The sequence below is a fragment of the Zalophus californianus genome, chromosome 1 (genome assembly GCF_009762305.2).
Source record: "Zalophus californianus isolate mZalCal1 chromosome 1, mZalCal1.pri.v2, whole genome shotgun sequence".
NCBI classification, from domain to species: domain Eukaryota; kingdom Metazoa; phylum Chordata; class Mammalia; order Carnivora; family Otariidae; genus Zalophus; species Zalophus californianus.
This window is the reverse complement of record NC_045595.1, coordinates 90,231,413-90,248,181: the sequence shown is the minus strand read 5'-3', so window position 1 is coordinate 90,248,181 and position 16,769 is coordinate 90,231,413. Positions and strand designations below refer to the sequence as shown.

General features: G+C 37.8%; 1 protein-coding gene across 3 annotated transcripts in view; it reads left to right on the top strand.

The window, feature by feature from the left end:
* TOPBP1 (DNA topoisomerase II binding protein 1) overlaps window positions 1–16,769 on the top strand; it is a 78,739-nt gene that overhangs the window by 47,266 nt on the left and 14,704 nt on the right. For all 3 annotated transcript variants that reach the window (XM_035727250.1, XM_035727249.1, XM_035727251.1), the window contains 7 exons: window positions 1,424–1,547; window positions 2,116–2,262; window positions 2,381–2,483; window positions 4,628–4,820; window positions 6,386–6,606; window positions 14,414–14,580; window positions 14,814–14,925. In XM_035727250.1, coding sequence (XP_035583143.1) covers window positions 1,424–1,547; window positions 2,116–2,262; window positions 2,381–2,483; window positions 4,628–4,820; window positions 6,386–6,606; window positions 14,414–14,580; window positions 14,814–14,925 — 1,067 coding nt within the window. The remainder of the gene's footprint in view (window positions 1–1,423; window positions 1,548–2,115; window positions 2,263–2,380; window positions 2,484–4,627; window positions 4,821–6,385; window positions 6,607–14,413; window positions 14,581–14,813; window positions 14,926–16,769) is intronic.

Here is a 16,769-nt window from a genome sequence, read left to right as displayed (position 1 = left end):
ATTAGACTAACGACTAAATTAGGCAAGGTGTTCTTTACTATTATTTTGAAGGAAACACAGACAATAGAGTAGGAAATAGAGATGTTTATAATATAATTTAGAAGGAAATAATGCCTTTTTAATTTGTTTAACTTGGCTATTTAGAAAGTAGAGTTATAAACTGAGTGTTGCTGGAGTGGTGGGGGTGGGAGGGATGGGGTGGCTGGGTGATAGACATTGGGTAGGGTATGTGCTATGGTGAGCGCTGTGAATTGTGCAAGACTGTTGAATCACAGATCTGTACTTCTGAAATAAATAATGCAACATATGTTAAGAAAAAAGAAAAACAAGAAGATAGGAGGGGAAGAATGAAGGGGAGTAAGTCGGAGGGGGAGACGAACCATGAGAGAAACTGAAAAACAAACTGAGGGTTCTAGAGGGGAGGAGGGTGGGGGGATGGGTTAGCCTGGTGATGGGGGAGGAGGGTGGGGGGATGGGTTAGCCTGGTGATGGGTATTAAAGAGGGTACGTTCTGTGTGGAGCACTGGGTGTTATGCACAAACAATCATGGAACACTACATCAAGAATTAATGATGTAATGTATGGTGATTAACATAACAATAAAAAATTAAAAAAATAGAAAATAGAGTTATTTCTTATTTAGGAAATGGAAAGTATGTTAAGTGTCCATAATGAGAAACCTATTTATTTTGGTGATTATATTCAGAAATAAAATTTTTCCTTTCTCTTGTTTTTACTTGATTTTAAGAAGGATAGTATATATTTTACAATTTTTAAATTATTTTCCTAGGTCAAGAAACTATTCCATGGGAAGAATCAAGAGATTGTAGGCTAATGTACTCATTAAGAGTATGGGTTTTGAAGTCAAAACTGGCTCTACCACTTACTGAATATCCTTAAATATGTTACTTAACGTTCAGTTTCCTTATCTGTAAAGTGGATATAATAATATCAGTGTGTTAGGATTGTTGAGAGGAATAGGTGAGATGTTGTGTAAAGTACATAGTTTATTATGGCACACAGAGGAAATGTACAATGACTAGTAACTGCCAATAACTGGAGGACAGATTGGATGCTTTGCCTATTTGATTGATTTTAAAATACCTTTATTGTTACTATAAAGTGATACTCATTGTAAAAAAAGAAAATTTAAACAATTCAAAAAAGTATAAAGAAGCAAGTAATATTTTTAAAGACTACCCTCCAGATCTCTGAACTTACATACCTAGAGATATATTTTGATATCTCTATATATATTTGACCCCCCACCCAAAAAAATGGAGCCTGTCATTTAATGTCCATGATTACTCTAGATAGTGAAAGTTTCGTGAAGGTGAATATATTCTGTTCGTAGAGAGCAATGATCATCTTAAACTCAGATATTTGTCTTAGTTATTTGTTTTTTAAAATTTGGTTGTTTCAGATGGAGTTTTGATGAAACGGTGACTCATTTCATTTATCAAGGCCGACCAAATGACACTAACCGAGAGTATAAATCTGTAAAAGAAAGAGGAGTACACATTGTTTCAGAACACTGGCTTTTAGAAGTAAGCAATACTTTTTTTCCTTCCCTCTCTATTAAATGAGAATGTACACAAACATTGTTTCAGGACACAAACCAGTTTCCATGTATGTAAACAAGTTTGGTAACCTTAGTTAACAGTGCACATTTCATTTCTTTGGCATTAAAAATTTAAGATCAGTCCCTAAATACTTGCGTTTTTAATGGGTACTCTTTCTGATTTCTCTGATTCTTTTCCCTAATTAAAAATGATGTGAAAGATAATATAGTAATTTAAGGAGAATTAATTTAGCATGCCAATGCAGTTTAGAACTGTTTTCTTTCTGGGTATTCCCAGGACTATGAATGATATCTTGGCAAAAGCATAGGAATGAGTTAGATCTTACTCTTCAGTGTACATGACATTAAAATTAGAACAATTTAGTCATTTGTATGATGGTATGTTTCAGTGTCACCTACTTTTGCAAAATTTTAATTCTGCAAACTTCTGCTGTCTTAGGACATAATGTATTGGTTGTCCTTATTCTACTTAACGTAATTTATTCACTAAGATGTTTTTCAGTCCTGTTTTAAAGCATGCCATTATATTGCAGTGTGCACAAGAGTATAAACATCTTCCTGAATCTCTTTATCCACATACTTACAATCCCAAAATGAGCTTGGATATCAGTACAGTGCAAGATGGCAGACTCTCTAATAGTCGACTACTCTCAGCAGATTCAACAACAAAGGATGATGAGGTAGATAATATGGATAACACATTTACCTCCTCCTTAAGCTGAATGTATAATCATACAGTGCTGTGAAACTTTATGCAGTGACTTGGTTTAAGAAATTGTAACTTTCTTCCTTGAATAGCCAAATCATTTGCCTATAGAAGAAAACGATATAGACAGTATAACCACCGGTAATAAAGAATCAGCAACATCAAATGGAGATGGAAGGAATGACTCTAAAGGAGGTAAAATATTTTAAATTACAAAAAAATTTTGTTTACAAATATATATCTTTCATACAGAATGCTTCCTTTGCTTGGAAAAACAAAGTTGTTTTCTGTGTCTCTATAAAGCATATATTTGAGGATTGAATTGAAGTTCCATGCCAATCATTAAGTAATAATATGCAAAGCTTTAGTGATTTATAAGTGTGAAACTTATGAAATCTGTGGAACTAGGTATTTTACAGAGGTAGTGTGATACAGCCCTATTTTGTTAAAGGTAAGTGGAATTGATGGTTTTGTAAAAATTTGTTCTTTGGTTCAGTTCTTTCCAGTAACTTTCAAAAAGCTTTAGTATATGTATAATATATTTTGACATATGCACATGGTTTAAAGGTATGGAAGGATGCATGAAGAGTTTCTCCCACTCTTCCAATGTTTTTAGTTGCTTATGTGTCCTACAGTTTTATGCATACACAATCGATCATAAATACATATGTTCTCTTCTGCACTTTTTTTAAAAAAATATAAAGGGTGGACATACTATATATGCTGTTTTATACTTTGATCTTTATCTTTTTGCTTAATAGTTCAACTTGTGCAGTGTTTCATATTGGTACATGAGCTTCTTTGGTCTTTTTCTTTCTTTTTTTTTTTTTCCCAACTGTATAGTATTCATTGTGTTGACCAAGAAGAAGAGGCTGTAAAGCAACCAAAAGCTATTATTTGGGGTTTTCAGGATTGCGGGTGATATAGTTCACTGAAACTCCTTATTGCAAGCAGGGAGGACAAGCTTATATAGGCAAAAACCCCACAAGGTTATGTAACTTGTTTTGAAAGAAATATAATTGGTGTTGTCAGAGTTTTTTTTTTTTAAACATTTTATTTATTTGAGAGAGAGCACAAGCCGGAGGAAGGGCAGAGGGAGAGGGAGAAGCAGGCTCCCCACTGAGCAGGGAGCCAGATGCGGGGCTCCATCCCAGGACCCTGGGATCATGACCTGAGCTGAAGGCAGACACTTAACCAGCTGAGCTACCCAGGTGCCCCTGATGCTGTCAGAGTTGAAACTGATACAAGAGGGTGCCTGGGTGGCTCAGTTGGTTAAGCAACTGCCTTCGGCTCAGGTCATGATACCAGAGTCCTGGGATTGAGTCCCACATCAGGCTCCCAGCTCAGCGGGGAGCGTGGTTCTCCCTCTGACCCTCTCCCCTCTCATGCTGTTTCTCTCTCTCTAATAAATAAATAAAATCTTTAAAATAAAATAAATAAATAAATAAATAAATAAAATAAATGGATACAAGATTATTATTTGGCTAACAGGTCATATCTCTTTTTCAGTCCAAAATAGAAGGATATGTTCTAGGAGGTGGTGGAGTTGGCAATTGACAAGTCACAGTTGACAGCAGTTAATAGTTCATGGTGTTCTGGGAACTGAAACAGGAGACTGTGCGTAGGCCCTACTTTCTCAGCGTCCTTTGACTGTTTTAAGTGACTCTTAGCAGTGCTTCATTTTGAATCTTCTTTTCACAATTGTATGAATGGCCATTTAATCAGTCCCTTTTATGGGCATCCAGGTTCTGATTTCTTGCTATTACAAAGAGTACTGCAGTGAATAAATTTGTATCTATATATGTCCTATTTTTAATGGATTAATATTTTCTATTTTCCATACTCATTTTACCCTACTTACTGGAGCTTTCCTTATGACTTACCTAGTTAATTAGTCCCACTCAGTTCATTCCAAAAATGTTTATTTAGTACCATTGTGTTTAATCTACAAGGAAACCAAAAATAAATATATTGTGGTCTGTTTTCAAGGACCACAGGGGAAAATCACATATGTTAATTTCTGTAATGTACCTCAGAGTGTGGTACATAACACAGGAGAGGGTCAGAAGCAGGCAGGGGGCTCTACAAAAGGGATAATCACCAGGTCTTAGCAGTGTGTCTTAGTAGAGCTTCTTGATTTTTTTCGTACACAGTCGTCCTGGTAAGGACTGCCTTTATGTTCTGAATATTCCTAGTCTTAGTACATTACTATAGCCTGTAGTAAGTATTCAGTAAATGTCAAGTGAATAAATTTGTGTTCAACCAGATCTAGACAAAACAGTTAATGTGAATGAGATGCTATAAAAAAGAAACAATTGGTGTATTTTTGTGTTTTCAAGCTCTGACACAGACCTTGGAGATGAGAGAAAACTTTCAAAAGCAGCTGCAGGAGATAATGTCTGCAACATCAATAGTGAAACCCCAAGGACAGAGGGCTTCCCTTTCAAGAAGTGGTTGTAACAGTGCTTCTTCAACCCCTGATAGCACTCGCTCTGCCCGCAGTGGGCGAAGTAGAGTCCTGGAGGCACTGAGGTATGTACCCGTCACTGATGGCAAAAAGGAGTGACTCGGTGACTTGAGAGGAGGGTAGCTCATTCTTTAGCTTCCTGGTGGCTCAGTTCCACGAGTTAAGCCTAATTTTGCACCTTTCCTGGGGTGGGGGTGTGGCAATCAGTAAAGAAAAAGATTAGAATATCAGGACCAGGAAAAGGGTTATACTACTGGGCTTTATTTAGCCCAAAGTATATATATTATATACTGCTTATGTGGCCTTTTACTGGCTAGCTTTTCCTTCCTCCCTAGCTTTTTTTCCTTCCGTCCCTTGTTCCAAGCTGTTCTAGAATTCTTACTTTGGGGTAGGAAGCAGACAAAGCTTTATTCCATACCAAGCAACTGCTTTGACATTGTGGTGTGATTAATATTTTTTGTAACCTCCCCTGAGAAGAAAATGATTTTAGGATCCACTTTGCCTCATTTGAAATGGATTCAATGGGTAATTCTCTCTGTTCTGTCATGTTAGTATAAATAATATTAGTTCTAAATTAGTTATTTCTTATTAAAACTAGGTGTATTTTGTATTCTCTTTACAAATTTATCTTCTAGAAAAGGTGATTACAGATCTCAGTGTGATATGATTCAAGTTCAGTAGTATAACTTCATCTTTTTCCTGATAGAAGAATCTCCAGTTGTATGACGAGTATTAGGGAACTTCTATCTTGAATTGATTGATAGAACTATGCATCTGTCTTAAGCTACCTATATATTTCATGAGGCCAATTCTATATTTGCATGCTGAGTGAAAGTGGCTTTTTGTTTAATATACTTCAGATCATGTGTTGTCATTACAGAGAGCCTAACTCTTGTGCCAAGTCAGAGTAGATAAATAAACTCAGAATAAAAGGCTATCTTCCTTGTATTTGAGGCAAATGAACACTGGGGGTACCATGAGCTTTGGTAAAATATATTTGTTAAGATTCCACTTATATGTATATACATAGAAGGAAAATAGTTGAAATTATATTTACTCTAGTGGAATTGTTAAAATTATGACATAAAACACTTCACTCTAGTTCAGTATATGGCTGGTCTATCTTGGACTCTGGGAGGTTTGGTTACCAAGAGCCAAAGGGACCTTCTTTTAAGGCAGCTTTTATAATACCCTTTTATAGTACTAATTATAGTTCTTATTATTTCAAGTGATAAAAATACATGTACTCATAAGTAAAGTTTTCTAAACTTTACCATGTTTCCCTAAGCCTGTATAATTAAGAGAAATTCCATTTTTAAATATAGCAATCATTTTGGAATTTTAAAATAATTTCTTGACAGTAAACTTTCCCTTTTGAAGTTTTAAATAAGTGGACATTTCATCAAAATAGATGTTTTCTAAATATTTTGTAAGTTTCTGGAAGAAATATTTTGAAGAGAAAAAAATGTCCCAAAGTGCATTTACTCAATATTTTGAGGTAGCTTACTCCTTGCTAGATGGTGGGCATATAAAGGTGAGCCTCAAAATTGCAGTCTAACTTAATGGAATTTATGAGTGTAGGTTTTGTTATAGTTATCTGTTTATTAAAATTGTCACTTTTATTCCTTAGGCAATCGCGTCAAATAGTTCCTGATGTCAACACAGAGCCCTCCCAGAATGAACAGATCATTTGGGATGACCCGACAGCCAGGGAGGAGAGAGCAAGGCTTGCCAGCAATCTGCAGTGGCCTAGTTGTCCCACACAGTATTCTGAGCTTCAGGTTGACATTAAAAAATTGGAGGATTCTCCTTCCCAGGAGCCTTTACATGATTCAGAAATTGCTAAACAGGGTAATGAGAAGAAATCTGTTTGCATTAAGTACATGTTGACTTCTTAAAAATAGATAAGCACATTGCGGTTCTCTGAATTACACATACAAACAAAAAACTTACTAGATATTTCTGATTTTGGTTTAAATGAAAGAGAAAAATTATAAATTGAAGTAACTTATCAGTAAAATTGAAAAATATATTTTGGTTCTTAAATTTGGAAAAGGAGGCTTGGGCAGTTTTTTCCAGACTTAGTTTTCACTATTGTTCTTCCTGACATTCTCCTCCTTTGTACATTTCTATCATTAATATTTGTTTTCTTCCCAGTCATCTAGTTTTCATCTGTCTTCTAAATTCCACCCAGTAGGTACCTACATTTCTTCTTTTTTTCTTTAATTTTTATTGTTATGTTAATCACCATACATTACATCATTAGTTCTTGATGTAGTTTTGATCATGATTAGTTCGTGATTCATTGTTTATGCATAACACCCAGTGCTCCACGCAGAATGTGCCCTCTTTAATACCCATCACCAGGCTAACCCATCCCCCCACCCCTCTCCCCTCTAGAACCCTCAGTTTGTTTTTCAGAGTCCATCGTCTCTCATGGTTCGTCTCCCCCTCCGATTTACTCCCCTTCATTCTTCCCCTCCTGCTATCTTCGTCTTGTTTTTTCTTAACATATATTGCATTATTTGTTTCAGAAGTACAGATCTGTGATTCAACAGTCTTGCACAATTCACAGCATTCACCATAGCACATACCCTCCCCAGTGTCTATCACCCAGCCACTCCGTCCCTTCCACCCCCCCACCACTCCAGCAACCCTCAGTTTGTTTCCTGAGATTAAGAATTCCTCATATCAGTGAGGTCATATGATACATGTCTTTCTTTGATTGACTTATTTCATTCAGCATAACACCCTCAAGTTTCATCCACGTCGTTGCAAATGGCAAGATCTCATTCCTTTTGATGGCTGCATAATATTCCATTGTGTATATATTATTCCATTATGTATATATACCACATCTTCTTTATCCATTCATCTGTCGATGGACATCTTGGCTCTTTCCAGTAGTGCAATTCCTGGATCGTAGGGTAGCTCTATTTTCACTGTTTGAGGAACCTCCATACTGTTTTCCAGAGGGGTTGCACCAGCTTGCATTCCCACCAACAGTGTAGGAGGGTTCCCCTTTCTCCACATCCCCGCCAACATCTGTCGTTTCCTGACTTGTTAATTTTAGCCATTCTGACGGGTGTGAGGTGGTATCTCATTGAGGTTTTGATTTGGCTTTCCCTGATGCCGAGCGATGTTGAACACTTTTTCATGTATCTGTTGGCCATTTGGATGTCTTCTTTGGAAAAATGTCTGTTCATGGCTTCTGCCCATTTCTTGATTGGATTATTTGTTCTTTGGCTGTTGAGTTTGATAAGTTCTTTATAGATTTTGGATACTAGCCCTTTATTTGATATGTCATTTGCAAATATTTTCTCCCATTCTGTCGGTTGTCTTTTAGTTTTGTGGACTGTTTCTTTTGCTGTGCAAAAGCTTTTTATCTTGATGAAATCCCAATAGTTCATTTTTGCCCTTGCTTCCCTTGCCTTTGGCGATGTTTCTAGGAAGAAGTTGCTGCGGCTGAGGTCGAAGAGGTTGCTGCCTGTGTTCTCCTTGAGGATTTTGATGGACTCCTGTCTCACGTTTAGGTCTTTCAACCATTCGGAGTCTATTTTTGTGTGTGGTGTAAGAAAATGGTCCAGTTTCATTCTTCAGCATGTGGCTGTCCAATTTTCCCAACACCATTTGTTGAAGATCTTTTTTCCATTGGACATTCTTTCCTGCTTTCTCAAGGATGAGTTGACCATAGAATTGAGGGTCCATTTCTGGGCTCTCGATTCTGTTCCATTGATCTATGTGTCTGTTTTTGTGCCACTACCATACTGTCTTGATCATAACAGCTTTGTAATAGAGCTGGAAGTCCGGAATTGGGATGCCGCCAGCTTTGCTTTTCTTTTTCAACCTTCCTCTGGCTATTTGAGGTCTCTTCTGGTTCCATACAAATTTTAGGATTATTTGTTCCATTTCTTGGAAAAAAGTGGATGGTATTTTGATGGGGATTGCATTGAATGTGTAGATTGCTCTAGGTAGCATTGACATCTTCACAGTGTTTGTTCTTCCAATCCATGAGCATGGAACGTTTTTCCATTTCTTTATGTCTTCCTCAATTTCTTTCATGAGTATTTTATAGTTTTCTGAGTACAGATCCTTTGCCTCTTTGGTTAGATTTATTCCTAGGTATTTTATGGTTTTGGGTGCAATTGTAAATGGGATCGACTCCTTAATTTCTCTCTCTTCTGTCTTGGTGGTGGTGTATAGGAATGCCACTGATTTGTGGGCATTGATTTTATAGCCTGCCACTTTACTGAATTCTTGTATGAGTTCTAGCAGTTTTGGGGTGGAGTCTTTTGGGTTTTCCACATAAAGTATCATATCATCTGCAAAGAGTGAGAGTTTGACTTCCTCTTTGCCGGTTTGGATGCCTTTGATTTCTTTTTGTTGTCTGATTGCTGTGGCTAGGACTTCTAATACTATGTTGAATAGCAGTGGTGAGAGTGGACATCCCTGCTGCGTTCCTGACCTTAGGGGGAAAGCTCTCAGCTTTTCCCCATTGAGAATGATATTCGCTGTAGGTTTTTCATAGATGGCTTTTATGATATTGAAGTATGTACCCTCTATCCCTGTACTCTGAAGAGTTTTGATCAAGAAAGGATGCTGTACTTTGTCAAATGCTTTTTCTGCATCTATTGAGAGGATCATATGATTCTTCTTTCTTTTGTTAATATATTGTATCACGTTGATGGATTTGCGGATGTTGAACCAACCTTGCAGCCCAGGGATAAATCCCACTTGGTCATGGTGAATAATCCTTTTAATGTACTGTTGGATCCTACTGGCTAGTATTTTGGTGAGAATTTTTGCATCCATGTTCATCAAGGATATTGGTCTGTAATTCTCCTTTTTGATGGGGTCTTTGGTTTTGGGATCAAGGTAATGGTGGCCTCATAAAACGAGTTTGGAAGTTTTCCTTCCATTTCTATTTTTTGGAACAGTTTCAGGAGAATAGGTATTAATTCTTCTTTAAATGTTTGGTAGAATTCCCCTGGGAAGCCATCTGGCCCTGGGCTTTTGTTTGTTGGGAGATTTTTGATGACTGCTTCAATTTCCTTAGTGGTTATAGGTCTGTTCAGGTTTTCTATTTCTTCCTGGTTCAATTTTGGTAGTTGATACATCTCTAGGAATGCACCCATATCTTCCAGGTTATCTAATTTGCTGGCATAGAGTTGCTCATAATATGTTCTTAGAATTGTTTGTATTTCTTTGGTGTTGGTTGTGATCTCTCGAGAGCTCTTTCATTCATGATTTTGTTGATTTGGGTCATTTCTCTTTTCTTTTTGATAAGTCTGGCCAGGGGTTTATCAATCTTGTTAATTCTTTCAAAGAACCAGCTCCTAGTTTCGTTGATCTGCTCTACTGTTCTTTTGGTTTCTAGTTCATTGATTTCTGCTCTGATCTTGATTATTTCTCTTCTCCTGCTGGGTTTAGGCTTTATTTGCTGTTTTTTCTCTAGCTCCTTTAGGTGTAGGGTTAGGTTGTGTATTTGAGACCTTTCTTGTTTCTTGAGAAAGGCTTGTATTGCTATATACTTTCCTCTCAGGACTGCCTTTGCTGCATCCCAAAGATTTTGAACAGTTGTGTTTTCATTTTCATTGGTTTCCGTGAGTTTTTTTAATTCTTCCTTAATTTCCTGTTTGACCCATTCATTCTTTAGTAGGATGCTCTTTAGCCTCCATGTATTTGAGTTCTTTCCGACTTTCCTCTTGTGATTGAGTTCTAGTTTCAAAGCACTGTGGTCTGAAAATATGCAGGGAATAATCCCAGTCTTTTGGTAGCCGTTGAGACCTGATTTATGGCCTAGGATGTGATCAATTCTGGAGAATGTTCCATGGGCACTAGAGAAGAATGTGTATTCCATTGCTTTGGGATGGAATGTTCTGAATATGTCTGTGAAGTCATTTGGTCCATTGTGTCATTTAAAGTCTTTATTTCCTTGTTAATCTTTTGCTTAGATGATCTGTCCACTTCAGTGAGGGGGGTGTTAAAGTCCCCCACTATTATTGTATTGTTGTCAATGTGTTTCTTTGCTTTTGTTATTAATTGGCTTATATAATTGGCTGCTCCCACGTTAGGGGCATAGATATTTACAATTGTTAGATCTTCTTGTTGGATAGACCCTTTAAGTAGGATATAGTGTCCTTCCTCATCTCTTATTACAGTCTTTGTTTTAAAATCTAATTTGTCTGATATAAGGATTGCCACCCCAGCTTTCTTTTGGTGTCCATTAGCATGGTAAATGGTTTTCCACCCCCTCACTTTCAGTCTGGGGGTGTGTTTGGGTCTAAAATGAGTCTCTTACAGACAGCATATCGATGAGTCTTGTTTTTTAATACAATCTGATAGCCTGTATCTTTTGATTGGGGCATTGAGCCCATTTACATTCAGGGTAACTATTGAAAGATATGAATTTAGTGCCATTGTATTGCCTGTAAGGTGACTGTGACTGTATATTGTCTGTGTTCCTTTCTGGTCTATGCTGCTTTTAGGCTCTCTCTGCTTAGGAGGACCCCTTTCAATATTTCTTGGAGGGCTGGTTTCGTGTTTGCAAATTCCTTTAGTTTTTTTTTGTCCTGGAAGCTTTTTATCTCTCCTTCAATTTTCAATAACAGCCTAGCTGGATATAGTATTCTTAGCTGCATATTTTTCTCGTTTAGTGCTCTGAAGATATCATGCCAGTCCTTTCTGGCCTGCCAGGTCTCTGTGGATAGGTCTGTTGCCAGTCTAATGTTTCTACCATTGTAGGTTACATATCTCTTCTCCTGAGCTGCTTTCAGGATTTTCTCTTTGTCTCTGAGACTCGTAAGTTTTACTATTAGATGTGGGGGTGTCGACCTATTTTTATTGATTTTGAGAGGGGTTCTCTGTGCTTCATGAATTTTGATGCCTGTTTCCTTCCCCACATTAGGGAAGTTCTCTGCTATAATTTGCTCCAATATACCTTCTGCCCCTCTTTCTCTTTCTTCCTCCTCTGGGATCCCAGTTATTCTAATGTTTCATCTTATCATATCGCTTATCTCTCGAATTCTGCCCTCGTGATCCAGTAGTTGTTTATCTCTCTTTTTCTCAGCTTCTTTATTTTTCATCATTTGGTCTTCTATCTCGCTAATTCTCTCTTCTGCCTCATTTATCCTAGCAGTTAGTGCCCCCATTTTTTATTGCACCTCATTAATAGCCTTTTTGATTTCGACTTGGTTAGATTTTAGTTCTTTTATTTCTCCAGGAAGGGTTTCTCTAATAACCTCCATGCTTTTTTCAATCCCAGCTAGTATCTTTAAAATCATGATTCTGAACGCTAGGTCCAACATCGCACTAATGTCCATATTGAGTAGGTCCCTGGTAGATGGTACTACCTCTTGTTCTTTTTGTTGAGGTGATTTTTTTCGTCTTGTCATTTTGTCCAGAGGAGAATAGATGAATGAGAGAACAAAATGCTAACAGGATAACAACATCCCCAGAAAATATATTCTAAACAAATCAGAAAAGACCTGAAACCAGGGGAGAAGAAAGGGAAAGAAAGAAAAAAGAGAAAAAAAAAACCAAAAAGATAAAAACAAATAAAAACAGAACAAAAATAAAACAGAATATGATCATATATAATCAGGCTAGTGCAGAGATCAGTGCCACACACTAGATTTTGGGTGTATTTTGGTCTATTAGAAGAAAGTGCCTCCTAAAATTTTAAAGAAAGACTTATATATGTACAAAATAAGGGTTGATACAATGAAGGGATGGAATATGAATGTAAAGATGAAAATTATAAAAGATTTTATAAAAGGAATTGATAAGATAGGAAGTTGTTTGAAAAAAGAAAAAATTTAAAAAGAAAAGAAAAAACGGAGAGAATGTGATCAGGCAGGAGACTAGAACAAAGCCATACACTAGTGATTTAGGATATATTTTGATCTGTTATAAGAAACTGTATCTCAAAACTAGAGAGAACAACTTATATATATATATATGCCAAAAATAAGGATAACTACCATGAAGGGACAGAATATGACTCTAAAAATGAAAAATAAAAATTCTTTAAAAGTGATTGATAAGATGTTGGTTGTAAAAGGGAAAAAGAAAAATTCAACAAAACAGTTAAAAAAAATTAACTTTGAAAGACTAATGAATCACGGTAAAAAAGCCATGAATTCTATGTGCAGTATTCCCTTAGCGCTGGAGTTCTCCCGTTCTCATTGATGGGTGAACTTGGTCTTGGCTGGCTGTTCGTGTTGATCTTCTGGGGGAGGGACCTGTTGCCATGGTTCCCAAATGTCTTTTCCGGAGGCGGAATTGCCCTGCCCTTGTCGGTCGGGACTAAGTAAGCTGCTTGGGTTTGCTCTCAGATGCTTTTGTTCCCTGCAAGCTTTCCCTATGGCTTTGGAGGACGAGAGTGAAAATGGGGGCCTCCAGTCTCTGCCCCAGAGGAGCGGAGAACTCAGGGCCCCACTCCTCAGAGCGCCCCCAGAGAAAAGCAGTCAATCACTCCCGTCTCCCCAGTCTCCGGCCGTACTCCGTGCTCACCTGGCCTGTGACCGAGCGTTTCTATCTCTGGCACCTGCTCGGTGTGGAGTCTCCAAACCCAGCCGATCCCTGCGGTGCGCTCTCCTGCCGCTCCTCCTGGAGGAGGAAGGGGAGTCTCCCCGGATCTGCCACTTGTTGGGTCCCTGCTGGAGGAGCAGTGGCCTGATTGTGTCACCGATCACAGTTTATGGCAACCCCAAGCTGAGATCCCGCGCCTCGGCTCCGTCTCTGCAGCCGGCTTCCCCGCTCCGATACCTGGGAGCTCTGGTGCACTCAGGCACCCCCGGTCTTTCTGTGACCCCCAAGGGTCCTGAGACCACATTGTCCTGCAAGGGTTCCACCCTCCACTTAGCCAATGGAGCGACGTCCCTCAGCAGAGCTAACTTCTAAAAGTTCTGATTTTGTGCTCCGCGGCTCTATCACTTGCCAGAGCGGCCGATGGAGGCCCCCTCCCCAGCCGTCTATCCTCCTGAATATCGCCTCGGATTCACTTCTCCGCACGTCCTGCCTTCCAGAAAGTGGTCGCTTTTCCGTTCAGAGAGTTGTTGCTATTCTTTTCTTCGATCTCCTGTTGAGTTCGTAGGTGTTCAGAATGGTTTGATCCCTATTCATCCCAATTCCTGAGACCAGATGAAATCCAGGTCTCCTACTCCTCCGCCATCTTGCTCCGCCCCTCCCCCCACATTTGTTCTTTGGATTTGTATGTGTTCCTTTCTGAATTCTCCTGGTTTTTTCCCCTTGGGCTTTACCTTGAAGACAGAATGATTCCTGTCTTTCATCTTTGGTCATCTTTTTTCCCCCATTTTCTCATATCACATGATTATGTCTCTGCACTAGGTAGATTTTCTCCAAGTGTAACATTGCTCTCATTTTACAAATTTAGGTTACATTTTACTGATGAAAGCTTGGTATTTAAAGAAAAGTTTGGGAGAAGCCCACAGATAACACCATTTGCCTTTTTAAAAAGCTAATTAATTGCATTTATTTATAAGCTCTAGAAATAGGCTGTCTCTTTTCATGTACTTTTTACATTGCAGAATTTGTGTTTAATTTCATCTTGGTTAAGACAGATGAGAATATTTGCCTGAATTTGTTCTTAGTCATATTTGGATAACATCACACTGCAGCATTTTATTGCCCTCAGCTGTCTGTGATCCCGAAAACATGCGTGTGACTGAAGCCCCAAAACACCCGATCTCTGAAGAACTGGAAACACCGGTAAAAGACAGCCACCTGATCCCTACACCTCAAGCCCCCAGTATTGCCTTCCCCCTAGCCAACCCACCAGTGGCTCCACACCCTAGAGAAAAGGTTAGTTTATCCTTAGTGTGATGATACACCTTTTTGATATTACTGTTACGCTGCATTAAGAATTTCCTGATACCACCAGCAAGAGTTCACAAATGTTGAAACTGCATTTCTTTGCATGCTGTTATTTCTGTATTTGATAAGTCAAAAGACTAAAAATGTCACTTAAAACCGTTTACCTGATTGATAGCCTTTTTACTGTTAATTTTTTCTAAAATAAAACTCTTCCATTTCAGATTATAACAATAGAGGAAACACATGAAGACTTAAAAAAACAGTATATATTCCAGTTGTCATCTCTGAATCCTCAAGAACGTATCGATTATTGTCATCTGATTGAAAAACTAGGTACAAGTATTTTAAGTTAAAAATGTAACCTTCCTTGGAAGTCAGTGTAGTTGATATCATTTGTAAGATGTACAAATTGAGAGAAAAAAGATGGGTGGGGCACCTGGCTTGCTCAGGTGGTAGAACATGCAATTCTTGATCTTGGGTTCATGAGTTTGGGTGTGAAGCCTACTTAAAAGATGGGTAACTTGTCTTAGGCAGTATGTATTGACTCAGCATTAGAACTTTGACTTTATATAGGTCTAAATCTAAAGTCACTGGGTCATAGGATTTAAACATTTAAAGATTTAAATTGAAACCAACCATTAAAATGATTTAAGAATCTCTTGTGCTGCCTTGGGCTTTTGTTCACTGATGAAATCATTGAAATTATAGACTTAAAATAAAACTACATTTTTGTGAAGTTGAAGGCACAGTAATACCCAGAGAGGAGCTCCTCCTTATGTAACATTCTTATTCCATTATTATCAGACTCTCCACCTGACATCATTCTGGAAGCAGCATACTAGACAGGTAACCTGGTGCTCTAAGCAGTACTGTCCAGTAGAAAGATAGCAAAAGCCACATGTTAAATTTTAAACTTAGTAGTAGCCACATTTTAAAAAGGAAAAAAAAATCGAGTGAAATTAATAAAGCATATATTTTATTTAACCTATACACAAAATATTATATTCAACATGTAATTAATATAAAATATCAATGAGATTTTACCCTTTTTTTTTCCTTACTAAGTTTTTCAAATCTCGGATATATTTTGCACTTCTAGCACATCTCAATTTGGTCTGGCTGTGTTTCAGGTGTCTGATAGTCACATGTGGCTAGTGGCTACTGTATTGGACAAAGTAGCTCTATAGAGTTAGGGAAAGTATAGGAAGAGAACTCAGTCTGACAGCTTCATATAGAGGAAAACTTAAATAACGGTTATTTTTAATGACGGCCCTGAGTCAAGAAAAGATTAAATGTAACTTAGTGCTGTCCTTTTAAGAATGTGGAAAACCATGATTTTTTTTTTTTAAAGATTTCTGTCAAATACAGTCATACAGTTGAGAAGCTGTGTTTCTTGGAAACTGGACTCAATGTGGAACACTGTTTCCTGGTCACCCAATAAGTTAGAGTTAGAAATCAAAATTGTTCAACTTTACCTAGAGCTTTCAGAACAGAAGAAGCTGCTTCATGTGTCTGTCTCCTATATTTTGTTCCATCTCTGTAAACTCTGGACAAGAGTAATATCAACTAGCAGAGAATGATCTAGAAGAAGACAGAAGAGAGGCAGATGAGGACAGACTGTGCTGGAACTGAGTCTGAATAGAAAGTTTTTGATAGTAAAATGCAAAGAGACCCTTCATTTTATAAATGAAGCAACTGTGGCCAACTGATTCACATAAATAGTCTATTATGTTGTCTGGGATTACAGAATAAATCTGTTAAATAGAATTAGATCCCAATATAATAGGGAATTTTCACCTTCTTGTTCTTTTGTCACTCCGATCCTGGGTGAGTTACTCTGTACTTGTGTCATCATGGGTAGATTACAGATAATACTAGTAATCTACCTTCATAGAGTTGTGAGGATTAAATGAGTTAATCTGGAGCACTTCCAACAGTCTCTGGTGTATGCTATGTGCTCAAACAGTTGCCTCTCTTAGTCATCTGTAGAGCATGAATAGAGTTCAAATGTTTCATTGAATTCTTACAAAGTCTTTAATACAACTCTTTCTAACCCATAATCAGGTTAACTTCTAAAGTATAAATCAAAAATCAATCAATAAAAGCCATGCTTTACATAAGTTTATGCCTTCTTTCCTCAAAGTCAGGCATCGTACAGCTGTATCTGAGAAGAGGGT